Below are 26,804 nucleotides of genomic sequence, written 5' to 3'. Positions count from 1 at the left end.
TCACGTCTAACCTTTTGAAAAAGCTGCACAATCAAAACCGTGTTCTTGCCTCAAGTCTCTCCCCACTCCAGTCTGTCCTTGAAACTGCGACCCAATGCACAAATCTGGCTCTAACAAAAAATAGCCAACATTTATCTGCAGTGTTAGAGTCTCGCATGCAAATTTCTGTTTAATCCTCAGAGCAGCTATCTGAGATGGGCATAATTGTTCTAGCTTTACAAAGGAGAAAACTGAGACTGTGTCAGTAAGAAAGAGAGCTGGAACTCGAACCCAGGGCAGTGCTTTGTGTCCGGCGCCGCCAGGAAACCTCTCTCCACTGTTCAGTAACCAGCCCTGGGTCCCCGTGGCCTGTCGGGCAGCGTCCAGCTCTTTCTGTCGGCACTGAAGGCCTTTGACCATCGCGTTCTAAACTACATCCTCAGCCTTCGTTCTCACTTCCCGCAGGCATAAACGCCACTTTCCAGTTTTGTCCCTCACTCTTTCCCGAAATGCCTGTCGTACCCCCGCCAACAGGTGCTTTCACTCACCTGGGAAGCTCGTCCTTGCAGTCAAAGTCCTCCCCGTGTCCCCGTCTCACGAGGTCCTGCCGGATCCTCGTCGGAAGGAATTTCTCCCCACGCTCCTGTCCTGGGCCGCTGCGGCCCTCGGTGCTTTCCCCTGCGTGTTGTGGCCCTGGGTGTACCTGGCTTAAAACTCCACTCACTCACCTGGAGGGAGAGGCCTCGTCTTTCTCATGTTTTTCTTGCACTTTATAATGACATTCAGCTCTGCCTGCTGTGCAGAGCCAATACTCAATATTCGCTCATTCCATTAAAAACGCATTTATTGAGTATCTACTATGTGTCACAAACTGTTAGGCATCAGAAACACAGATAATTGAGACAGGGTATCTCATGAGAATAAAGGAATGAGAGCAGGGATCAGTGAGTGATGGAAACGTGTCTCTGCGGCAGTCACTGTTTTCTTCATCCTACGAGTGTCTGCAGAAGCCTCCTTGAAAATGGAATAGGAGCGGGTTCAGTGACTTGTAATATCAAAATGCTCATAAAATTACAGATCACAGCCCTGGCCGGTTTGGCTCAGTGGTTGAAGCGTCGGCCCTCGGACTGAAGGGTCCCAGGTTCGATTCCGGCCAAGGGCAAGTCCACGAGGGAGGCAACCAATCGATGCGTCTCTCGCACACCGATGTCTCTCCCTCCCTCTCTCTCTCTCTCCTACTCTCTCTGAAGAAGCAGTGGAAAAAGTATCCTCCGGTGAGGAAAACATGCAAATAAAATAAATTACAGATGACGTGAAAAGGCAAGAAAGGAGTGGCACAGGCCACATACGGCCTCTGTTTTAGAGGAGAATTTGTAAGTCAGAGAAAGGAGCCCAATCTTTGTGGAGCTGAGCTGCTTTAAAGGCACCAGAGGAGTTCTCTGTTGCCAAGGTCCCCGGGTGACTCTTTTAGACGGCGGTCACTCGTCTCACACGCTCCTCTTTGTAAATCCAGTTCCCACGGAACAGACTGTTGTAGAAGGACTTGTGTACCCGAGAGATGCTGGCATGAGGGACCTTGGGCTCCGTGCAGCCGGGGGATTCTGAATCCCTGGGTCCAGGAGGGCCACCTGGGGAGGGGAGGAAGGAGGCATGAACAGAGGCAGCGAAGAATCTAAGGCAGCAGGCGCAGGCTCAGTGGGAAAGTAGCTGCCACGTCCGGGGGGAACAGCTGCCAAACAAACAAAAAGAGATGACAGACGGGGCAGCAGAAGCCAGGAGAGTTATCCGGGCAAACGCCACGTCAGCTCCTTCCGACAGACCTCACGCCCCTCTCCACCCGCCTGCCCGGAGGAGGCTGGTCCTGCCGCCGGCGTGGGAGCTAGAAGCTCCCCACAGTGTGTAATCGTCCTCGACGAGGGAAGGACTGTTGCGAAGGGGCATAAAAACCCAACGCGGGGATGTAAAGACGGCAGAGGGAACGCAGCCAATAACACCCTGACGACTGCGCACGGGCCGGGCGGGTGCTGCACTTACCGGGCATCACCCTGCACGCTATAGAAATGCCTGACCATCTGGCTGGGCGCCCCACACTAATATAACATTAAATGGCAACTGTGATTGCAAAATTAAAAATTAAAAAAAAGCATCAATAGGTAAGTGATATGAAGAGACGCACACGCGACAGAGCCTTTTGAAGTGAAATTCCACGCTATCTGGGACCTGCTGGGATCCGCGCCAAAGAAACAAGAGTTTTCGTTCAGCTCGGGGAGGGGAAAACGAAACCCACTCGGGTGAGGCGATAATTGTGGAAACTCAGTACCATGGACGCGGGAGTTCACTACTCTCTACTCTCCACTTGTTTGTATGATTGGGAGGGTTTTCCAAATAAAAAGTGAAAAGAAAATACAGCTGAACCAAGGGGCCTCGGGAAGGAAATTGAGGCTCATGAGCCAGCTGGGGACTCCGGGCCCACAGAGCACTCTTCTGCCTCCCCCGGGGTCAGGCTCGCGCTGCGTGTCATTTGCCGCTCGGTGCGCCCCCCGAAGCGCAGTGTGCGGAGGAGCCGCAGGGCGTGGGGGAGTCCCCTTTCCACAGGAGGGACACATGGGCTCCTGGCGTATGGTTTTCAACATCAGCTTGGGAGGGCGTTTCTTCTCCCACTAGAGGTGGCCCAGCTCATCCTGCCGACGCGGAGGGAGAAGGTGGAGGGGACATGTGAGTGTGCCTGTTCCTTTGAGGACAGCAGAGCCAAGCTTGGGGGTCGGCCTGATGAAACGGGAACGCCCAGTCACCAGTCCCTCCACATGACACCAGAGCTCAGGGCCCATCTCTGGGCAGGAAACCGGGGGCTCCACCCACTTAAAAGGGGAGAGATGGCCCTGGCCGGTTTGGCTCAGTGGTTAGAGCATCGGCCTGCGGACTAAAGGGTCCTGGGTTTGATTCCGGCCAAGGGCACGGACCTTGGTTGCAGGCCCGATCCCCGCCCCGGTCAGGGTGCGTGTGGGAGGCAACCAATCCATGTGTCTCTCACGTCGATGTTTCTCTCTCTCCCCCTTCCATTCTCCCTGAAAAGCAATGGAAAAAATATCCTCGGGTGAAGATTAAATTCCATGGGGAGAGATGGCATTGACTGATGTGTGCGTTTGTTTAATAGGAGTGGTCTTACAACTAGTCTCTGAGTTCCTTGAGATCTGGGACCGTTTTATTTTTTATTCAGTGTTGCCCGAGGTCTAACTCAGTGCAGGAACTCCGTACACGTTTGCTGAGGTAAAGTGGAATCAGAGACTGACAATATGATCATTAACACACACCCAGGGCTCTAACTCGCCCAGTCCCCCATTCAGATTCTCTCCCTCCCTCCCTGTCCTTTCCTATAAAGGGTAGTTAATAATTCAGCCAACAATAGTGTATTGTGATGGTTAAGAATATAACAATTTAATTAATATTTGTTTCTTCAGCAGTGCAAATCTCATCTACCCAGGAGGGCAGTTTTCCATTTCTGTTCCGGGTTTCTCCCAACAAAACAGATCAATCCTGCAGGTACCTGAGGCCATTTGTTAGGAAAGAATGTGGCTAATGGGTTTGTAACAGGCACAATACTGTGATCAGCATGTTTTAAACACTGACATTTATTTAGGGTTTGGTGAACTCATACATTATTGGGATAAATTCTAATTTATATCAGTATATAATAAGCAAATATATAATACAATAAATTGCATTTGAATACATAAATACAAACTTTGAGGTAGGTCCTCAAGAATAATGACTTCTTAAATGAATAATACACAGTATCTAACACGTACTCTATAAGATATATATATGGTGCATCATTTGTAACGTAATATATTTTCTTCATGTACAGTTAATGAAAAAATAGAAGGACCTGATTAGGGAACATATCTTCACTCATAGGCAACAGGAGCACATAAGACGCCTACATTTAGGACATTAGCCAAGTACACAATTTAAGAATAAACCTATCCTGTGATAGGTCCGTAATAAAGTGCAAAAAAAGACCAAAAAATGAGAGACAAAACAGTTCCTAGTCAGTTAGTAAGTATCATCCTAACAATAAAATACACCTATAAGGCAAATGGTTACCTGAAGATGTATTTAATCCGCAGGCAAGTCAGACCACTGCTTGCTTCTCAGAGGGGGTCCGTGCCCAGTCTGAAAACACTTTCTCTTTGGCTGCAGGCTGCTCAGAGATGACCGAGCAGAGACCACCGTTCAAAACTACTCAGTCTTTCTGTACAACTGAAACAAAATCTGGGAGAGACGGGAAGCTTCGCTTTTACACATCCTAGGGCCACTTTGAGGAGAAATTAGTACCAGGATTAAGTCGCCCAAAACTTTGCTCCCAGCCTGGAAGTTTCCTACTCATTCATTGACCCTGAATGTTTTTTTCCCTGCAAGACAACCGGCCCCGCAGCACGCCCTCACTCTGGTCACCTGCCTTAAAGAAGCGTGTCACAAACCCAAACCAGGCCCAACAGCAGTGGTATGATCTTGCCATCACCCACACGTTAAGCAATAGTTATTGTGCAAGTCTCTGGGAAGAAGACAATGACCGATGGCCAAGGGGACAAACGGGAAAGAAAATTCTTAATTTTAGGCATGGGGAAAACCATGCTGCCAGGTGGAGGTTGTCGGGAAGCACAGAGGCACATGTAGATAACAGGACTTAATAAAAACTCAACTGCGATGCAACATTAGCAGAACCACCCAAGTCTTGTGTCCATTTAACGCTCGTTGTGTTAAATGTCTTTTTAAAGTGCCACTCACTGAAATACGAGTTGATTACATTTCTTACGTATTAAAGACACATTGAAAACTTCAAAGACGTCGAGGTCATTGATTTGCATTGACCGCAGATTTCATGCAGTAAATAAAGATAAAGAAAAAAGGGAAAAAAGGCCAGATTGGACACATTGATACACGACAAACACATAGCCCTAAATATTAAGTTACTAGTATGCTAGACAAGTATTTGCATAAGAAGCCACAACACCAACAGTTAAGAAATATACATGTTTCCTTTTAAGGATCTTACAGGGTTACTGTTTTTAACATATGGCTTTTTTTTTTTTTTTTTTTTTTTTACTCAGAATGGGCTTCCGGCATTTGTTGGTGTTAGGAAATAATCTCAAGGGTGGAAAATACCCCACACTCTGCACAGCGTACCAATAAAATCCTTCTTCGGCAACTTGGCTTTTCCCTTGGTTTTCAGGGGACCTCCCCGGTAGTGGTTTACAACAATGCTGCTCATTATCTCTTTATTAATTCAAACTTTTTTCTTCCGATTGTGCATTTTAACACGGCACGGAAACATGCGTCCCAGCCGAGCCCACGTGGGCAGAGTCGCGACCACTGGCGGCGGCTCCGACCCTGAGCGCGGCTCTGGCCGAGGGCCCCCAAGCTGAACCTGGCACAGAAACTGGCAAAACTAAGCACACAAGGCAACCGCTTCCAGGGAAGTTCAGAACCTTTCACCTGTAAGGAAAGTATCTAAAAACTGGAAATTGTAGGAAAAGGGGCAAAAATCCAGCTGCTCAGGGACCCGCTAGTGGGTCTTAACGCGACAGATCCTGACACCCTGCAGCTGCTCCTGGCTGGCGAGGTCCCCGCTCTCACAGCGAAGCTCACGCCCAGTGCGCACAGAACAAACCTGGAGGCAGCCACGGGGTTTCCCCCTCCCTTCTTTCAATCACAACGGCAATAACTGGCTGAAATTGGGTTGGCATCCAGTGCCAGGCTCAAGCTTTAGCCAAGAAGTGAGGGAGAAAATCCCGAAACCGGCTGTCCTGACGCAAACGAACAGGCCCCGTGAGAGTGCAAGCGCGTTTCGGCTCCTTCTGTCCACCTTCAAAGCGGAAAGGCTGCAGGTCGTTCCCAGACCTAAGTTACTCCGCCCCGCCGCTCCCACCCCACCCGGTGTCCACGGCAGAGGCGGACTTTGGGGGCCACTCTGCGAAACCCACTCCCGCAGCGGGGGCTTCTCACTCACACGGCTTTCGTGGGGAAACCAGTGTCAATGGCAGACAGGTCACTACGGGAGACGCCGGCACAGGTGAGGCCACAGCGAGGCTTCCTGAAGCTCAGCGTTTAGTCTCTGTGACCGAGTCTAGTCAGTCCTAGCTTTGGGAGCTAGACAGAAAAAGAGATGGGGGAGGCGGAGGAACAAACATGCACTGCAGACAACAGAGGCGAAGACCTCAAGCTCAAAGCCCATCTCTGCTTCCTTTTGTAAACGCTCCCACAGGCTGCCCTTGAAAACATCGGTGTTTGGCAAACGGCGATGGTATTTGCCCTAGAGAAGGGGAGAGCTCAGTAAAATGAGTTTTTGGGGTTTTTTTAACAAATGAAGTCATTTTTTAACAAATGTTACATTAAGGTTTGTTGATGGGTCCCCTTGCTGTTGAACAGGACAAAAATGTCACGTCAATATATAAGACTTGAACTGAACACTGTGCCTGAGACCCTGTGATATGAAGACAAATCAGAAAATGATTGAGACGGTCTCCCCTTACAGGAAACAATTCGAGCTTTAGCTACTCTTACCATAAGAAAACAGAAACCCGGACGGCACCATTCTAACCTCACCATCTCTACAGCGATTCCTAACGTATGTTTAAGGACAGAAGACACCACTATGAGTACACACTCTACATGAACACATATCACATTTGAAAAATTTCACCTATACACACCCAGGATACAAGAAGTCCACACAGGTTACGGCTTCGCCAATCTCTGCAGACACGTGATTGCTCTCATTAGAGTGTGGTTATGAGTACTGTGAATCGGGAACTCTTAAAATTGAATTAGCTAAATGTACTCTTAAAAGCTATAGTCTTAATTGTCTCACTCACTACTTACCTACGCTGTATTCATCAGAAATTTCTGTAAATACAGTGACCTAAAATGTACTACCAGCGCAGTGAATATTATGGTTATTTTCTGTTAAACTCTCCATTTCCTTGATTTCTCTATGACCACAATTGGCATTGACTGCGAATGAAAAAGTTAAGAGTAAAAATTGAGAAGTGATCTGTCTTTTAAGAGTTTGTGTCTTATATGTATAATATATAGACGGACCAGGGTAAGTCTCATTTTCCCAGAGGCTGAGAGGCAAGGTGTCTACAGCTTATAGGAAGACACTTAGGAAAGGGGGAACACGGGACCATGACACTGAACCATGGTGCTGAATGTCACAGAGAAACTAGAACGGAGCTCTCCTGTGAATGTACACAATTAGGCACAAATTATATGATGGCTTGTGCAGAGGTGGAGGAAATGACCAAAAGAACTCACAAATGTGGCTATTTTAAAAAAAACACAAATAACTGAGGGAAGAGAGCCAACTCTTCACTGAGATTCGTGTGCAGAGTGAAGTATCTGAGTCCTTGGCACACTTGAGACAGTTGGTCCAAATGAAGGAAACAGTCCCGAATGTGAATCGAAATATGAACTTAACCACCTCGGTGGTGTCCAAATCCACTGGCCTTGTCCTGCTGTAAAACGTGTCCTGACCGCCGCTGACCCTCCGCGTGTACCCGGTCCTGATCCTTCTGCGCCTGGACAAAAGCTCCGCTCCGCTTTATGATGCCGACGAGGCCGAGTCAGCAGGCGGGCACCCCAGTGACAACACACAGGGCATCCTTTTGTGTTGACGAAATCGCACATACCTCCTTAGGACATCACCGGAAAGCGCTCCCCTGCCTGATCCGCTCCTGAGGGGTAAAGCACGTGCTCGGGGGACCAACCCTACTGCAAACGGACCCCGCGGACAAGGGCGAGCAGAGCTTCAGGCGGGCTGTCCAGCTCTGCACTACAGCATGCGACACTGTGGCCTGAACCACTCTCATGCACAGGTACGGACCACGAGGTGGGGAGAAAGGAGCAAAATGGGAAGAAAGCTGGGGAAACCAGTAGGGGGAGGCCGGGAGGAAACACAGGACTGAGTCTGGGCCATCCCACGCCATCCGACTAGCACTGGGTGCCCAGTTCCAGATCCTTTACTGGCAGTTTCAGTCCCAGGGAGGAGGTTCCCAAGGGGTCGATCATGTTCTTGTAACGCTCCCCACGGTGCTTAGCTAAGAACGGGCCCCAGTCCGGCTGCGGCGAACACACCAACTTTAGCCTCTGCAAAGAAGCCAAAGACACACAGGGTCACCGAAGTCGTGCACCTCCTTCCCCAAGGCACCCCCCCCACCCCCAAACTGTGTACAGCCACATTTGCCAGGCGCCCCCTTGAGCCAAGAGCTCCCCGGCCAGGAGAAGCAATTAGGAAGGTCAGCCATCAATTAACCAGGCCACCGACGCACTAAAGAGGAGACTCCGTTTGGTTTACTTGAAATTATTTACATCAACCCGCAAGCAACGTTATAATTGTTGGGGGTTTGCCTTGCACAAGATTAATAGAAGGTAAAGGGCCCAGATTTTAATTACACATTTTTTCCCCTCCAAATGAAGAGAATCCGCACACTTCTCTCTCCACTGCCAAACGCAATTTGCAAAGGACACGTGTGCTCTATTACTTTGGCTCCGTAGTTCCAGCGGTGGGTTGCTACATCAAAATAATTGGATTTTGTTTAGCATATTTCCCAAAAGCATATAAATGGCCAGAAAAAAAATATCCCAACCCCAAAGATACATTGCCAAGGGTGAGCAAAGATTTTAATTATCTGTTGACAAAAAATACACGCTTCTGACTTGGTTCAGCAGTGCTGGGTTCTTGCAGGCAAGCTAAAAATAACGGGGATGTCCCTCATCCTTCAGCTGAACTTCCTACGGAGAACATCACTTGACTGAAACATATTTTAGAAACAGGAGAGAAAACATATTTCTCACGACATAAGAGGGAACAGTTATATGTTTATTAACTATTAACGTGGAGCTGCCTCTTATAGCTGTTAGTTTAATCTCCCCTTAATCATCAGTCTGCAACCTCCGCGTCCCAAATCAACCGTAATACATTTATATAGCCGACTCATCAGCTTAGAGCATTTCTGCCTGACACAAAAGTAGCAGAGGCTAGACCAGCTTCTGTTCAGAGGGAAAGAGATTTCTGGGTCAGTTGGCGGGGAGGTTCATCAGGGACACAGGCGAGCTCCCTGGGGGTCAAGGAGGCCGCAGTAACTTACCTCAAGGGGGCAACAAACAGAATTTCCTGAGGATGGAAACCAGAATGCCGCCTCAGGAAGACGGCTCCCACGTCTCCCTTTGCCCGCTCTCTCTCCATCTCCGGTCCAGGGAAAACAAAGGCTACCTCCCCGCACGTGAACACCTGGTCGCACACCCACGCACGGGCTTCATTCCCATCGCTCCTCCCCGCCGGAGCTCCACAGGGCATTCCAGAGGCCTCTCTTGCTTTCCTCAGTCAGGCTGACCGAGAGCAAAGCCCCTGCAGCTGGTTGGCACCACCCTCTGTCAGCAGGTGTTTCTGCGCCTTGGTCTAACCCAGTGGCCCTCAAACCTGAGCGTGCACTAGAATCACCTGGGAGGCTTGTTAAACTGTAAACACCGGGTCCCGCTTCCCCAGGACTCTAGTTCAGTGGAGCCAAGCTGGAGTCTGATTATTTGCATTTCCAACAAGCTCCCAGGGGTGCCGATGCTGCTGGTCCTGGGGGCCAAACCCTGGGTAGCACCAGTCTGGTCCAAAATGCCAGACCTCTGATCTTCAAGAGGGAGGCAGTGCTGCTCTATTCCTAGCAGGTCTGAGCAAGTGACACGTCATAAATAACAGAAGCCTGGCCACGCTTTACTGGTGGCTCAACAAGTGGCAGTCAGTCCTTCCCATCCACTCTGGAGTGAGCCTGTGGGGATTTATTTTTATTCTTATTTTTGGATTATAATTGAGAAACAGGTCCAGCATGGGGTTAACTGACAAAGAGAGACAAGCTCTACCAGCTGTGCTCTGGACTTTTCGTTACATTCTACGGGATGGTGACATTTTAATTTACTTTTAATTTTTTAAGTATATTTGTATTGATTTCAGAGAAAGGAAGGGAAAGGGAGAAATGAAAACATCAATGATGAGAGGGAAGCATTGATCCGCGGCCTCCGGCACGCCCCCTGCGGGGGATCAAGCCCACAACAGGGTCATGCGCCCTGGCCGGGAATTGAACCACGTTTTCCTGGATCCTAGGTCGATGCTCAGTCACTGAGCCACACCGGCTGGGCCGGATGGTGACATTTTAATCAGCTGGGATCCCCTGGCCATCCCTAACCCAAGCACAGCAGAAGGGGAGTGATTTGTAATTTAATGGTAATAGATGTTTGAAGGCAGGAGCCTTGAACAGAGAGGAACATCAGGAAGGGGGACTCTGAGGTGTGGTTAAAACCAAACACTGGGCTTTAGCCGGTGGGTGAGGGGGTGGGGAGAAAAGTCCAGGGAAGAGGAGGTGCTCCGACCGTTCGTCCCAGGGCTGTCGCGGCACTCAGCAATCGCTAACAGCAGCTCAGCCTGCGGTTGGGCTCAGCGCCTCCGTTAGAGGAGGAATACGCAATAAAAATGGGTTCAACAGAAACACCGGCGACTGTACGCACTTCATCACCAAACCTCGCTCTAAAATGAGTTCGCCGAATCTCTTGCTTTTAATGCACAGGCCTCCGAGAGCTCCTCCCTCGGGAGGGGTCGGCAGGGGAAAGCGGACAGACCTACCTCAATAAATCTGCCAGGAGCCAGGTGCATTTTTATCACGAACATAATTGGGATCCAGATAACAGAACAGAGGAGCATCAGCCACCCGAGCACCATGGACCAGCCGGGGTAGCGGTAGGAGCCGTAGGTCATGGGCTCCCACTGGTAGAAGCTGAAGCACAGGATAAACTAAGGAGAGAAAGGAAACGCGGTCAGGGGCGCACCTGCCGTGAGCCGGGGCCCACCGTCTACCGTCTCAACTTACTCTCCTAACGACCCGACAGGGAGGCGCCAGCCACCCATTCTCCCAGCGAAGAAACGAAGAAACGGGCCTGCGCCCGGCCTCCCGCAGGCATGGAGCGGCGCACCTGCGGGTGCGGACACACGGCCGGCGGGGAGACCAGGGTAGGGGGCAGGCGCCAAGGGGCCGACGGGCGGAGGTGGGGGCATTTTTAAGGGGCTGTCTGTACTTGCTATGATGGATCATCAGCTTTTGTTACAAGAAATAAATTTGTTACGGTTATATATTTTAAGCTTTTTTAACATTTTTCATTGGTTTTCAGAGAGAGAAGGGGGAGAGAGACATAAGAGAGAGAGAGAGAGAGAGAGAGAGAGAGAGAGAGACCGGCTGCCTCCCGGACTGGGGACTGGACCCGCAACCCTTGGCTGTATGGAATAACACTCCAACCAACTGAGCCACACTGGCCAGGGCTGTATTTTAATTTTTAAAAAGTGAATTGAAACTGCTCCTTCTCCTTGAACGGGGAACAGCCTGCCTCCAGGAGCTGCTATAAAGCTGTCTGAGCGAGACCCCGAGTGGTCCCCACGCAGGGACTGAGCCGGGAGCTTGGTCCTATAATGAGCCGTGGGACGGAGAGAATGGACGCACAGCCCCTCTCCACTGACTCAAGGGGAAGGGGCCTGGTCACCAAATGGTGGGCGCAGAGCCCGGAGATGGGGACCCTAATCTCGGCTTTACCACTAATTAACTGAGGGACCTTCATGTCTCTCCTACAAAACGGATCTTTCACACCCTGCATACAACACGGGAGTTTTCTGGGAGCAACAGTCTGGCATTTACTCTAGAGATGCCCCTCAGTTTTCAGAGCAGTCATGATTTCTTTCCCGCCCATTATCTCCCATCGCTGCACACCCTGGCTGGCGACGGCAGCGAGGACCCTCCGAAGGCTGGGTCAGTGCTGCTGAAAAGGAACCAGGGAGACGTGTGCCAGAAAGGAGGCACCAAGAAAGACAGAGCAGGGGTCCCAACTGCTCTTGCCAAGCTTTGGGGGCACTGCCCTGGGAACACCGTGCTCTCCCCGCATCCATCCTGCCTATGGCACCATTGGCCTGAGCAGCGAACCTGGTAAAAATGACATGAGCTCCTCCTCCCTCCCCACCTTTCTTCTTCTATCTTAAGCTGTAAAATGACTGCCCCCAAAATGACTGGAGTGAACTGTGTCAGGAAAGATAACATATGGAAGGGTTTTGGGAAAGTGTGAAACACTGTACAAATGTGAGGCATCGATATTATTGCTGCAAAGCCCGGCAGCTGGGGCGAGTGAGTATTCCAACACAGTAATAATTCAATATATCCATTCGAAGCAACATGAGCCTGAAGACAACTGCTGAAAAAACTGCTTTTATGGAAAGAGATGCCTTACTCTAGGCCCCCTTTTAAACACTTGCCCCTAGAGTTATAAGCTTTATTAGCCCGTCTATTGGAAGTATGGCCTAATATATTTATGGTAAGTTGCTCCATTTCATTTACTATATAAACAGCAATACGTCTGCTTGTGCGTGTGCATAATTCAGTGACGTGATCTGACTATGTACACAGTAATTGCATGGAAAATATTTATAGCCCTATAAATCCATGAAGGAACATATAAAAATGATCCATTTTATTTCAGGGGTTTCAAAGTAATTTAAACCCATAATCTTAGCTCGTTCTGGCACACTACAAATATCCATTTTATAGGAGGGCAAATGGCAAAAAATAGTGAGTGCTAGGCTTGGTCCTTCGACACCCATTTCCGATTGGACAAATATCATATCAAAGTTATCTGTGCAATAAACCTCCCTCGGCCAAGTCAGCTTTGATAAAATCCTGCCCTCGGGTGAGCCTAGCCATGAGAGATGGTAATTTAGCCACTGAGTCAGGCCGCGCTGACCTTTTGCTGACGGCAGCCCAAGGAGGCCAGGAGAGGGACTCATGGTCAGCGATGATGATGGAACCGACAATTTCTAGTTGTTTGTAGCTTCCACAGAAGGGGATTCTGGTTCAGGATATTTTCTGGGACCTCTGTATGGGTCTCTGATGGGAGTTTTATAATGCAAATCAAATAAAGCACAGCATAGTTGAGGGACTTTCTCAAAAAACACAGCAAGTCCCTAGAATTCCTTTTCCATGACATTCTGCTCACAAGGAAGATTATTTTAATCCCAAACTGGGATTAAAAGTTTAAAAAGCATTGAGTTTTTAGGAATTTGTCAGTGTGGCCTAGACAGCCCTGAATTCAATTCTTAGCTCCGCCTCCTGCGAGCTTTGCTGTCTCAGACAAGCACCTTCGCCTCCCCAGGCCTGGGAGCACGTGGCTGCCCCAGAGGGAAAGAGTCCCTCACCCAGCAGAGTGGTTGGAAGCTTTGGAGACAATGTTCGTGAAGTGCCTGCCTCACACTGGACCTCCACAAATAGGTGTGCCAGGTGTTATTATGTGATGTTTCTGCAGAACATAATCAAATTCTCTGATGCTTAATCTCTTCCGGGACTGGAGGGAAAGGTACGGAGAATCTAGAATAGATTCTAGCTTTGATTTCACCCAAGGATAAGTCATGTGCAGTAGTCACTGGGGGACAAGGCGAAGCTGGACAGAGGCAAGGATGCCAGAGGCAGGAGAGTATCGCTTTTTCTTCCCACCAACTCGGTAAGTCCGAGTTCTTCATACACATTTCAGTCCCGAATTCAAGAGACTGGAAAATCTGTCTCACTTCTTTTCAACTCTCATGTCCAAGTCTGGTGGGACTTTTCAGACAGACAACAGCCTCAAATACGTGAGTGCAGATGTGGGCCCCGGAATGGTGCAGGGGGAGATCAATGCTGGATGGCTTTTCTGTGTAAACTTCTGCCTTTTTAGAAAGAAACTGAGGTGTTTTGATTAAAACCCACTCTGTGACAGCTTAAAAAAGAGGAAAACATATTTTCTTTACAATTTTACTTCCATCCTGGCTTGTTTTCCTTCAGAGAAGCAGGTGCTGTGTATAAAATAAGGCTCTTAATCTGGTTTCTGCTGCCATCTGCTGGGCACACGCAGAACGACAGCTGGCTCCCTGCAGCCTTTCTGAGATCACAACCCCAGCAGAGGCCAGGGAGGGGGAGAGGGAAACCAAGGTCTCCGTCCATCACTGTGCTTGGACAGCGGATCGAGGCAAAGCCTGCAGCTTGGCACAATAGAGAAGGCGACAGGACCTGCATGTAAGTCCCTATGCAGATTTACTGGTACATGAAGGGCTGTGATCTTTAAGAAGATGAATGTCAGATGATCTCAAAATGTCATCACCACACTTGAGGATGACAAAATAGTTCTCAGAGGAATAAAAAGAAATAATAAAAGTCTAATTTATGCTATATTAGTTGTAGGGTGTCTGTATGGAGTGGCTAGAAGCAAGAGTTCTGCATGCAGCCAGGCTGCCTGGGTTCAAACTCAGGCAGTTGATTATTGGGTGTGCGATGCTAAGCAAGTCACAAAACCTCTGGGCGTCAGTTTCCTCATCTGTAAAATGGAGATAATTATCACGCCAGCCCCACAGACCTGCTGTGGGGAGAGCTGAGGTGATACATGCAAAGCAATGTGAACAGAGCCTGGACCATGGTTAGCAGTGGGAAATGTGATCCTTAATCTATCAGTGCATGAGGCAGACTGAATCATGGGAAATGTCCTAGAAGGATGCATGAGTCCCAGCTCTGCACCTAACTGGCTGAGCACCTTTAAGCAAGTTGCTTCACCTCTTTCCACATCCGAAAGACAAGAATAATACCCATCCTGCCAGCTTCCCTGGCTCCTACGTAGGCACAGTCCTTATTTAAACACAGAGCACCACGTACAAGGTGCTATCTGCACAATGCAGCATGCAGTCCTTACAGTCAAAATGGTTGGAGTCACAAAGGCCCAGCAGACTTTCCAGAAAATGTTTGGCTGAAATCCAATCATCATCTCTATATCTTCGCAGAATCTCTGCAAGCCTGCAAACAGACAAGCGGAGAATGAGAGTGAGGTGCAGCGGCAGGACTGAGGTGGGGACAGTGCAGGAGCCCCTCACTCAGGTGCCATGGGCTGGGGACAGCCCCAGCCTGGTGTCAACACGACCCCTATTATGCAGAAAACTATCAGAGAAATGACTCACCACCAGGAAGATTAGGAAACATTGGACATTTAAAGGGATATTAAATACTTTCCACAATGAGGTTCGAAAATGCCATCCCGCTGTGACATGTAAGCAGCTCAGTTCCAGCCCGGGTGTCTCGGCACTGCCACAGCCGGGCATATTCACCTGCATGGCTTTATGTGGTTAGCAACAAATCTGGCCAAAGCAGTTAAGATTGTGGTCAGTAAGCACAGTGTATAATGAAACCCTTGGGATTCGGAGTGAGTCACTGTACATTGGCTTGTTTGGTTTTTGCCGCCCACCCTTTTTGCTCTGTGTAAGGTGATAAGGTCAGGCAACGACCAACGTGAATTCCAGTGGCCCTCGCCCACATTGCTCAAACCCAAGGACTGGTGTCTTCTTGGTCCCTGATCAACTTAACTAAAGTGACACACCGAGGAGACATTGTTCTTATGGCCACATGTAACCACCATCCCCACATACTCTTGGTTTAGGAAGGTTTCTACATCAGTCTTTGAAAGAAAAAGCCATGAAGAAATGTTTCCAAATCGGCAATTTCTTGCTCATCAGAAATGTGGGTTTCTCAGACCTGTGGGCTCACTGAGCTGAAGGGACCTGAAGGACCGTGAAGCTCGCTCACAGTCAGCAGTTCTGGCAAGTGGACTGGCAGCCTCGGCCTAATCTTTCTCAGTCCTTCATCCTCTGGGTCACTCATGTGGAAGGTGGGCACCTTGCCGTCTCCCATTGAGAATGCGCCCCTGCACATCTCAGGCCTTCTTCCCTAAGGCCTTGGCCACTTCGCTGCTTGTTCCCAGGCTCTCCCAGCGCCCTTGGATTTCTGGTCCTTAGCCCCATGAGGAGCAGGGAATTGCATCTCTGGGGGCTCCTCTTCCAGCCTTCATGCGCCATCTCTTACCCTTTGCCTTCACCTCCCTGTGCACCATCTGTACCAGCTGCCTTCACCTGACCAGTGCCCCCAGCTCCCAGCCCAGACTTCTCCTTCCCGGTCCTGTCCTCAGCGCCTGCTCCCTGCTACATTAGAGGGGCAGGGCGATGTGATATGAGAAGACAATCTCTTGAGGGGGTAGAAAGCAGACCTGGGGTATTCCTTTAGGGAACAGAATCGTTCATCTCGGCCCACGATGTTAGGGTAGAAAGTCCAATGTTGCCACCACCGACAGCATAATGGATCTTGAGACCATTAGTGGCCCTCAGGTCCTGGCATTTACTTCTACTCCATGCCAAGCTCAGACCCAGAATATCGCCAAGCCCTGTGGCCTGTGCTGAAAACAGTGTCAAGGAATCACTGAAGGCGCTTTTCTCACACTAAAAGTTCTCAGGTGGCAGTGAGCTTCCTGCTCTTCTTCAAGGTGACCCTGCTGGGGTCAACCACAAAGGCTGCATGGTGGGAGGAGCGCCTGACCAGCAGTTAGGATCCAAGAGATGAACACTGCTCCTCCTCTAACTCGCTGTGTGACCTCGGGGACAGCATTCCTCTTTTTGAGCCTCTGCTGGTTTGCTGAGGGGACTGGGCCACATGAGCTCTTAGAGCCCTTCTGGGGGGGTCAGTCCACGGCGAGAGGAGGTTCCAGGTTTCTTGTGTCCACAGGTGAGAACTGTATGTTTTGAGCAGCAGACCTGATCATCTGTGGGTGGTAATTTGTGTATTTCTTTTAGTTATACCAACACTTTTAATGCGTGACCTCTGGACACTAGACCCTCTGGGCAAATGTGAGGGGTGAGAACCAAAGGAACAGAAGTCAAAGCTGTTTCTCTATTAAATCTGCATCACAGCAGTGCTGAGGCAAGGTCGGAGATAGAACTCTCTTACATTTTCTAAGTAGCAGCAATTAAGCCCTTATTAAATATGGAAAAGGACCAACACTAAGTTCTACCACAGCAGCAGGCACAGCTGTTCCCTTACCGTACACGTAGGAGATCCCCACGAGCTCAAAAATGGCGATGATGACAAGGGCATAGGAGGCCGCGTACGTGTCCACCAGCTGGAACATGTAAATCCCGCCCTAGCAGGGAAGAGAAATGAGATCAGCGGGTCTGGCTCCAGGCTCTGTCCCACTTCTAACAGGAGAGGGGAGTCTGGTGCAAACAGGAGTCCGAGGATCTCCCCTCCCTAGAGCTGAGCCAGTGTGCAAGCTGGAGGCCTTATCATACTCGCAAAGCAGCCCCGGAGGGACTCGGAGCCGATCAACAGGAGCAGCACAGAAAATCATCTAATGTCTTACCGTAAAGAGCAAAGATCAGCATCTGAAGGGGTGTGTGTGAGAGCAGCCAGATTGCTTTTGTTTTTGCTTTAAGCAACAGATGATCATTCCTACCCACATATCTTCGTTCCACTGACTTTCATATAACCTTTAGGTGTCTCTGGGCACTCCTCACGAATCCCCCTGCATCTCTGCCTCACTCTCTATGCCTCTCTACAGCAGATAAAGCTGAAAGACCATCTCATTCCAAGCCTTAATTTTACAGATGAAGAAACTAAGGCCCAAAGTGGCGACTTGCTCAAGGTCACACAGAGAGCAAAAGCAATACGTATACTCGATTTACCAAGACACTCAGGACTGGAAGGACTCCGAGTGGCTGTAGACTCGGATGACTATTCCAGATGAATAGTCACCTGGAAGCTTCTCTGGTCAGTACATTTGGATTTTCGTATTTTCTTAAAGTAGGACACACCTGCCTTGTTGGCTCAAGGAGGCTACATCTCAATTTGAAGGTGCGAGAAGTACTGTGAGTAGCCAAAGTGACATATTTCCCTCTGTGGTCAGAATCCCTAACAGCCTGGGGCCCTGTACACAGAAACGGCAGTGACTTGGCTACTGTTATGAGATCTGAGAGCTAAGGGTGAAAGGACAGACAACCATCAGGTCCCCATCCGCCCCACCCCAACTTACCTGAGTGATCATTGGAAAGCCCATGATGAAGAAGCAGATGCAGCAGCCCAGAGTAAAGACCGGCTTGTGTGTGCGCAGGTACTTGGGGAACTCGTCCGAGATGGAGGTCACTATGGTCTCGATGGTGGCAAACTGGAATGGTGCCAGGAAGAGGGCGTCTGAGACAGACTGCACCACCCCAAAGGCTCCAAAAAGCCCTCTGTGCCTCCCACCAGGGAACGTGGTATCTGTATCAGGCTTGGTTTTTAGGACTGCCTTCCCTGGATGGGCCTAAAAGGCCTTGGTGGGGTCCAGCCCACGAGGCCAGTGAGGGGAATGCAAGCAGGATATGAGCTCTAGAAACTGTCTCCAGCCCCCAGAGCCTGCACTCACACTCACCCATCATGAGATGTAAACGCCTCTTCTCCGGTTCACCTGCATTTAATCTCCTACTTGAGGAAAAGCCCTCTTTGCACCCAGCTCCTAAACTCCGAGCACCTGTCAGCACGACTGGTAAGTGGTCTCGGCCCCAGAGCAATTTTCCTAAAAGTGACTTCATAACACTCTCCCTTACCCAGCCCCACAGAATTTACTTTGGCAAAATGACTCCAAAGTGGGAAATTCACAGGCGAAACCTTGCACAGAAAACGGAGCAAGGACTAAAGGAAGAGAGGACCGCTCCCCGGCACCATCACACAAGTCGCCCACAAATACAAGGCTATCCTGAGCCCTGACAGGTCATTCACCGTGATCTCTATGGAGCTGGAGAGGAAAGAATGCGGGGACCACTGCGGGCTGGAGGCCGGACCCAGGGGATGAGAGCCTTCAGAAGGAGCCTGGGCCAGGGATGGAGGGGAGGGCAGGGGCTCACCATGGTGTCCAGTCCGAGAGTGAGGAGCATCAAGAAAAAGATGATGGCCCAAAACGGAGAGAGAGGCAGCCTGGTTAAGGCCTCCGGGTAAACCACAAATGCAATGCCTGGTCCTGGGAAGAACAAGACAAGTGGTTGCAGACAGGCCCAGCTCCAGGCCCCCTCCTCCTGGAAGCCCACTGGGTCCTCTCCCCATGGAGATCCTGAATTGCTACATATTATATGCTGCTCCCACTGTTTGTCTTTTCACTCATTTCTACCCATTTCCCCAGTCAGATCCCAAGCTCCTTAAAGGGAAGGACCAGGGGAATTGGGTCCATATCTTGGGGAACTCAGAGGAGAGGCTCGAAAACAGTGCCAAGACAGAGACTCAGACCTCAAGGTCAGGCTGTGTCCCATGGAAACAACATGAAAACCCCATCCTTGTATCGATGAGTTGAGGAAGAATATAATAATTATCCCCTAGAATAGTGGTTCTTAACAAGGGGTAGCAATGTCTGAACACACTTTTGATATTCACAACTGGGTGGCAAGGGAAGATGACTGGCATCTAGTGGGTGGAGGCTAAGCATCCTTCACTGTATGGGACAGTCCCCACAAGAAAGAATTACCTGACCCAAATGTCAACTGTGCTAAGGTTGAGAACCATCATTTCCTATTTTATCTACCCTTCCTCCTAGTCACATAGGAGAAGCCATTTACATAAAACATAAATCCAGATAACACTTAGGATCTTGCCCTGCAAAGGCTTGGTCAAGGTGGGACTATGTCAGTCCACAGAGAATCAGCCGGGGGAGGGGGTGGTGACACACAGTGTAGGAGTTAAGAAAGTTTGGGTTCTAATGGTCTGACAGATCTGGGTCCAAATTCACACTCCATGCCGCTGTGCAACCCTAGACATGTAATTTAATTTCTATGAGCCTCAGTTTTGCCCATCTGTACAATGGGGTTAGCAATAGTACCTCACGGGGTGGTTCTGAGGAACAGATGAGAAAATGCAGGCAGAGCACTGAGGCCAATGCCTCCCTCATGATCAATACTCGCAGGATGTTGGCGTCTATTATGAGTAGACAATGAACTTGGAAGTTAGCGGTTCTGACTCAGGTTTTCCCAAGAATACCGCATGTGCCCTTGGTGGAGGAGGTCTGAGCTGCAGCTTTCTCCGCCGTCACAGAGCCCTGCCAGCGGTCCCTATCTGCCTCACGGCCTCTGGGGAGGACTACTGTAACCCCAGGTGGCTCAAGATCGGCCGCTGTGAATTTCCTTGTCAGCAGAAAACAACATGCTAACGGGCAGAGACACGTGAGTGTGGGGTAATACACAACCCACACACACCGAGACGCCAGAAACAGCAGCACCCGGAGTTTTCACAACGCAAGCATAACAGCACTTTTTAAACTGGGATTTATCAGGTCGATTGTTCCTAATGTTACCGAGGGCCTTGCAGTACTGAAAATATAAAGCCCCGAGTGCCTCAGATACCCCTGCCTTATGCATTTATGGAACACACAGTAGAGCCAGCCTCAGACGGCTCCCTATGTGAACCATAAAAGAAAAGTCTGTATTAAGCTACAGCTCAAAACAGGTCTCGAATGCAGGACACAGAGGAAGGCAGTCAGCACTCTAGCAACAGTCGGGCCCATAAAGCGGGCAAGAGGTCCTGGAACGGCCACTGCCGGAGGACGGCGGCTGATTGCTTTAACAGGACTCAGCCCTTTGGGCTTCGGTGCTTTCTCGGGGTGAAAATGATTTCATGTGCCACCCGCTTCCATCGCAGCTGCCCCCCTAAAGCACACAGGTGAAGGCATCATTTTCAGCAAACTCCGTTCATCTAAGACGGCTAGGGAGTGGGTTTTAAAAATATATTTTTTATATTATTTTGTAAAGTTCAGATTTATTTTTCCTCGCAAGATGGATTGTCTGAGCCACAGCAGAGCTTTCCCTAGATGAGGCCCATTCGTCTGTCCAGTCCCACGGGGAGGCAGCGCTGTCCAGTGGCTGGGGTGCAGGCTCCACTGCCCCGTGGATTGAAAAGCAGGTGCTGCCTCTTACTAGCTGTGGGACCTTAGGTGAGACTTGTTCTCTCCGTACAAACCTCAGTTTCTTTGCTGATGCCATGGCGACAATAGTACCTATCTTCACCAAGTTTCTGTGAGAATTAAATGTGCTGATACAAATAAAGGCTCAGAACAATGCCTGGACACAGCATGGACTCAGCAAGCAGAGGCCATTCCTGCTCTCCCTCTGAGAGGGGACCAAGGGGACTCTGCATGCCAGCAGCTTGGACAGGCCCCCAGAGACCTAGAGCGAAAGCGTCCTTTATCCTAGAGTCACTCAAGACACAGCCAGGGGCGCTGGTCAATGCAATATGTCAAGACTCGCAGCACATGGGGAATGGCCACTCTGCTGTGAAACCTTTTACAGATGGGTGAGTTCTCAGAAGGAACACCTGAACTCTCGTGCCTCTGGGGAAAAGGGCTGGCACCCAGGTGACAGACCTATTTGAGAGTGTTCACTCGGATCAGCAAAGTCTCTGAAGTACTCAGGGGCGAGGGGACCAAGGCAGCGCCTCCTAGTGACCTGACCACCTGGGAACTCTAAATACAATGTGTGTGCATCTATGTCCGCTGCTCTGGTCTAGCCTAGTCTTCCTGCGGTTGGATGAGCACCTTGGTAGGGCTTGAGGTTGAATTCTGACCATGGGTCACCACTCCACAGGCAGCCACGGGCACGATGCTAAAAGGTTGGCATTCCAGGAAGCTGCTTTTGTGGAGCAGATGCCTGAGAAGGACATGCCCCCTTCCCTGGGCTCATTGTAAAAGGAGAGCACAGCTTGGTCTCATCACCAATCCCACAGCCATCATTAATGACTATGACAAAAATGCCTCCCTTCAAAGGGAGCCATAAACAAAATAGAGTGCTGTTAGGTCACTAAAGAGAACCTGTTTTTGACTAAAGACAAAAACACAGTTATTGTTGAATCAGCAAAAACGTACTGCACGTTTATTTGCCAATCCTGCCCAGCTAGGAGGGAGTGGGGCTGGCAGTTAATGCAGGCCCGACCCCCAATCTCTGTCCTGTATTCATCAGAACCTCCGTGGTACCAGAGAAATCAGACAAGCCTGCAAATCACACAGAAGCAAGCAGGCAAATTCAGGTGAGCAGGGCCAGCTGCCCACGGGCTCTGGGAGACGTCCTCATGGACCATTGTCCCTCCCCGTGGGGAACGAAGCCCACTGTCCCTGTGCTGGTGACAATGAGAAACTGCCATGTATTAACAGTTCATGTCAGAACTTGTTGGAAGTCGTCTTCTTGTTAAAACCAGAGAAAGTAAACACAATCTGGAAAGGGGAAGTTTCAGAGAAAAACCTGGGCAACTGTCTGACGCTTTTATGTACAGGAAAAGCAGAATTCCACTTGGGCGTTAGCGGCATGTGCCCCAAATCCCTTTCCTGGGGCAGAAAAGAGCTCAGGTGTATTAACTAATGTGGCCACTGGGTCACAATGAGCACAGTAATGTCACCAAAATAACAAAACACCTCAGATCTGCCAGAAAGTGGGGCAGGACCCTATCTGCTTCAGCTACTCTGCTGGAAGGAAATGAGGACAGCCGGGGAGGGGCAGGCACCCCTGCAGACAGAGCCTTCTCCCCTCTCTCTCCCTCCCTGATCTCCAGGGAGTGGAGGATTTTCCACAAGGGAGAGGCTCCTCTAACCCAGGGCGCTGCTACAGGACCAAACACCCCAGCTCTGCAGGGAGAGATAACTACCCCCTGGAATAGGCTGGCTCTTTAACTCTTTGAGGCCCGTGGTGCACCATCAGCGCCGCTGAAGCAGTAATTAATTATCCTGGGGGAGCCAGGGGAGCCGGGCAGCCCACCAGGAAGGTGACATTTCCAGGGCTCAGTTCTCTCGCACGCTGGCACCTGAACCATTACCTGAGAACTGCAGTGAGCTCCTTGAAGAAAGGTAAGTGGGCAGCAAAGCCACTCCACAGTCATGTCCCTACAGCCCCTGGCATGGTCCCCACACCGAGGCATCCCCTGAAGGTCTGATTAAAGAATGATCATAATGATAGGCAACAGCCACAATGAAACCCCTCAATCCCTGAAGCCTACCAAACACCCATATTCTTTGGACAACAAGGCTGGGTGGAAATCAAGAGCTAAATGAAAATATTAAACCCTCTCTCTCTGCAAAATGCTGTGCTAGGAACGTGGATTAAAGGAGATATAAAGGACTGCTCCGTGTAAACTCGGAGGTGCCACACAATGTTCGCCACGAACACAGGGATGACTTGGGTGGAGAGTGAACGTTGACTCTACATCTCTCCAGCTGCCACCATCCATGCTTTCCACCCACAGGGAGAAACTGCAGGTCTGTCTCGCTAACGAAGCAGAAAGCCCTGAGAGCACATCTGACCCAACAGTCAGGAAAGTGCTTTGTCAGGAGAGGCTGCTCTGAAGTCAATGCTCTATGAAGCGTCAGCACTGGTTTCTCGAGTCCTCTGCAGGGAACACATCCTGCAGCAGCTGTGTCCACCTCAGCTCCGGGACATTGCCTAATGACCTAATGACGACTCCACCCACACCTAACAGGTAGAGCAGGAATAGGCCTTACTGAGGCAGGAGCTGAGATAGGGGGGAAAGGGAGAGCAAGTGGAGGAGAGGGAAGCAGGACGGGGGCTTTTATAGCAGCCCCTCTGGTTAGGGACCAGCCAGCCCTGCCCCCGTGTGCGCTTCCACTGAGGATATCTCTGTCCTTCCGCAAACGGGGACCCAGGCTGTCCAACCCTCCATCCTGTTCCAAAGGCCAACTTCCCAGCAGAGCATAAATTAGGGTCTCATGACATGAGCCTGGCATCTGCCCTGCAAGGGCAGGGGGGCTGCACGTTACCTTGGTCCGCCACGTTCTCAATGTTGACCTTGCGCTCATTGGCCATGAAGCCAATAACCGAGAAGATGACGAAGCCGGCAAAGATGCTCGTGGCACTGTTGGTGCAGGTGACGATTAGAGTGTCCCTGGGGGAAGAGACAAGAGTTGGCAGTTAGGGATGCTTGGTGGCCAGGAAGGGACAAAGGAAAGGACACAACGTGTGTGCACATGTGTCTGTGTGTACATGCCATGTCCATGCATGTATTTGCTGCAGGCTGGCCTTGTTTTCTCTTAATCACAGGACAGGAGCAGCCAGTCAGTCCTGGCCACAGAGTCCCTTGAATTTATAAGCACCAAAGGCTCAAACAGATCTCCCCTAACTGCCCCATCCCAGGGCCTCTGGCTCCGCACACTGTGGACGGGGTGTTTCCTCACTGCACTGACAGAGGCAAGTCTGTCCATCAGGGCAGAAATTGAGGGGGCGGGGCCTTTCGGGGACAGGAACCATGGATGAGAGAAGAGAAGGCAGTGGGACCATGAAGTGTCACCAAGGTATGAGGACAGCCTGGGGTTGGGGCACCCAGGCTGAGAAAAACAAGAGGGGAGCAGACAGGAGACCAGCGATCTACGTTTATCCCAGCGCCCTCTGCTGGCAACAGGCTGCAGTTTCCCAGCCTGCCTTGTCCAGTCATCCTGGACTCAAGAGATGTCACAGCCTCCCTCCCTCCCTCCCTCCCTTCGCTCCCCAAGAGAATGGGCCTTATTTCCCTACTGCTTGTCATAGACACGTTTAACTTTCTGTATCATCTCCCGCAGGAACTGGTCAGGCTCTCGCAGGTCTTCACCATCCTCAGAATCCCTGGAGGATGCTTTCTGGATCTGTAGATTCCTGGGCCTGCCCCGTCTCCAGACACTCTGATTAATAGATCTGGGAGGGGTACTCAAAGTTTTCTCTTTTTTTCAGCTTTATTGAGATTAAACTGACAAAAAAACTGTATTATATTTAAAGTGTACAATGTGATGATTTGATATATGTATACGCTGTGACAGGATCCCTACTATCGAGTTAATTAACACATCTATCACCAAGGTGCTCTTTTCTTATAGGGTCTCTAGAAGAACATCTGTTGGGTGACTGAATGACCAGACTTCATCAGTGACTAACATACGGCTGTACCCAGGGACTATACTGCTTATAAAAGGACTATCCCAGGACATGCCTTGCTGCATAGCACGTGCACAGGGTCTTGGTCCCATTCCATGGGTCAGAATCAGCAGCACAAGTGGGGGCCAGACCACCAGGAACCAGCAGCGAGGCCGGAGCAGGGGGCTTCACCTGTGCCAGGGCAACTCTCTGGCTCTACTTCAGGTGAAGTGTGAGGATGTGGCCGCAGTCCATTTTCTGTCCCCAGGCCCTATTCCCACTCGCCAGCCACCACTGGGACTAGAAGGGCTACCACATACCTGTAGCAGTTGTTGTGGAATTTGTTGTAAGAAGAGAGAGTGATCAGGCCTCCCCAGGCAGCAGATAGAGAGAAGAAAATCTGAGTGGCAGCATCTTTCCACACCTAGCAGGAGAGAGGGGAGAAGAGTCGAGGTCACTGGGAGAGGCTGACCCACGCAGGGGAGTCTGCCACGGCCCCTGCCACATCACCACCCCAGGTGAAGGCAGTCAGGGGAGACTTCAGCACCGATGTGAATGAGAAACATCATTTGTGCCGGAAGCCAAAGGCAGTGAATTACCTGGGAGATTTCAGCTCCATTCGAATCAAAGGGGAGGAGCACCATAAACTCCCTACACGGTTCATCTTCTATTTCCTGCCATGGAAAACTACACAGAAGGGGAGGGCCCTTGCTTAAGCTGCAATCACCCTCAGAAAACAATTTGCAACAGCAAGATATATTGGTGGATACAAAATATAAACCTTTACAAATTAACATTCCTACAGATTAAAAAAACTGCTATTAAGAATCTGAAATTCTATGGCTCCTCGTTTCAGTAAAGCAACCTCTGTGCCACCGCGGAGAGGGTTTATAGCGTCACGTGCTTCCTGAACTTGGCTGACATCGCCTCTTGGTTCCCTTGGTGATTTCTCCTAATTGTCCTCATAAAACTACAGAAGGCCACTCAAAAGTGCAAGCTAGAGATTTATACGATTCATACGATGGACCTGCCATCATTTTTATAAATTAAATCCGGTTTTTAAATTGTGCTTAAAATATGCAAGAGGAAGTTCATGTGTATCCTGGCAAAGACTGGGCCTACCCCAACATCCACTCTCCTGTGCGCCAGAGTAACAAAGCTGGGGTTTTATTTAAAGGCAGCCATTCGTCCAGCTCAAGGACAACCTCCCAGCATCAAGGGGATATGCAACTTGGAGAAGATAATTATGTGATTTAGTTTCTGGCTAATGGCGTGAAAATCAAGTGTGATGTGGGACTTCTGGAGTTTCCACACTTCTAAAGAGATTGAGGGTGCCTATCTCTACCCTTTTCTTCACCCCTTTGTTCTACTTGGAATGCTGATATAATGGCTGGAGCTCTGGCAGCCACACAAAAGCTATTCACCAAGGATAGTAGGGAAGAAAGACAGGATCTTGGGCCCCTGATGACACCCTGGAGATACCCAACCAGTGGGTATCTACCATTGAGCTGCTTTAGTGCATGCAAATGAAATAAACTTTTATCTTGCTTAAGTTGTCATTATCTGGGGGGTTTTCTGTTATGTGCAAATTCAATCCTAGCTGTGTGTTCTTAACATATGCTGGAAAAGCATATATTTCTTTAAGGTGAGAAAACTCACTTCTTATTAAACAGACACCCCTCATTTGGAGGTCTTTGGACTGGGAATTTTAGAGTGAGATGTGCCTGCATAGAATATGCAGAGAAAGTGCAGGCATGTGCTGGCTCTGTGTTTGTTGCAGGAAGTACTCCAACGTGTCTGAGCCCTTTAAAATAGAATTGCCTAAGTGCTATTATTTTCCAACCAGCAAAACTCCATTTCCAACACACTATAATTAGTAAGAGATAAGTGGCGTGAGATGGCCCAAAGCTATCAAGGGGATTTCATTCTTCATTTCGGCCTCTGCTGCTACCCTAGATGTAGGACAACTATTCCCAGAACCAGAAAACCCCCAGTTGCCCACTTCTCATTA

The 26,804-nt window shown here is 49.8% G+C and overlaps 1 protein-coding gene across 1 annotated transcript in view; it reads right to left on the bottom strand.

Annotated features, from left to right (window-relative positions):
- Window positions 1-7,971: 7,971 nt before the first annotated feature.
- Window positions 7,972-26,804, bottom strand: part of SLC6A5 (solute carrier family 6 member 5) — a gene marked incomplete at its 3' end in the record, with an annotated part of 39,201 nt that continues 20,368 nt past the window's right edge. The window contains exons 8-15 of the mRNA XM_081153844.1: window positions 25,114-25,217; window positions 23,671-23,795; window positions 18,776-18,888; window positions 17,926-18,057; window positions 16,938-17,037; window positions 14,770-14,870; window positions 10,649-10,816; window positions 7,972-8,127 (exon numbers count right to left, since the gene is read on the bottom strand). Of these exons, the coding sequence (XP_081009970.1) occupies window positions 7,972-8,127; window positions 10,649-10,816; window positions 14,770-14,870; window positions 16,938-17,037; window positions 17,926-18,057; window positions 18,776-18,888; window positions 23,671-23,795; window positions 25,114-25,217 (999 nt within the window). The remainder of the gene's footprint in view (window positions 8,128-10,648; window positions 10,817-14,769; window positions 14,871-16,937; window positions 17,038-17,925; window positions 18,058-18,775; window positions 18,889-23,670; window positions 23,796-25,113; window positions 25,218-26,804) is intronic.

This window comes from Miniopterus schreibersii, assembly GCF_964146895.1.
Source record: "Miniopterus schreibersii genome assembly, chromosome: 12".
NCBI lineage: Eukaryota > Metazoa > Chordata > Mammalia > Chiroptera > Miniopteridae > Miniopterus > Miniopterus schreibersii.
Note: the sequence above shows the minus strand (reverse complement) of the source record. Positions and strands in the feature narration are given on the sequence as shown.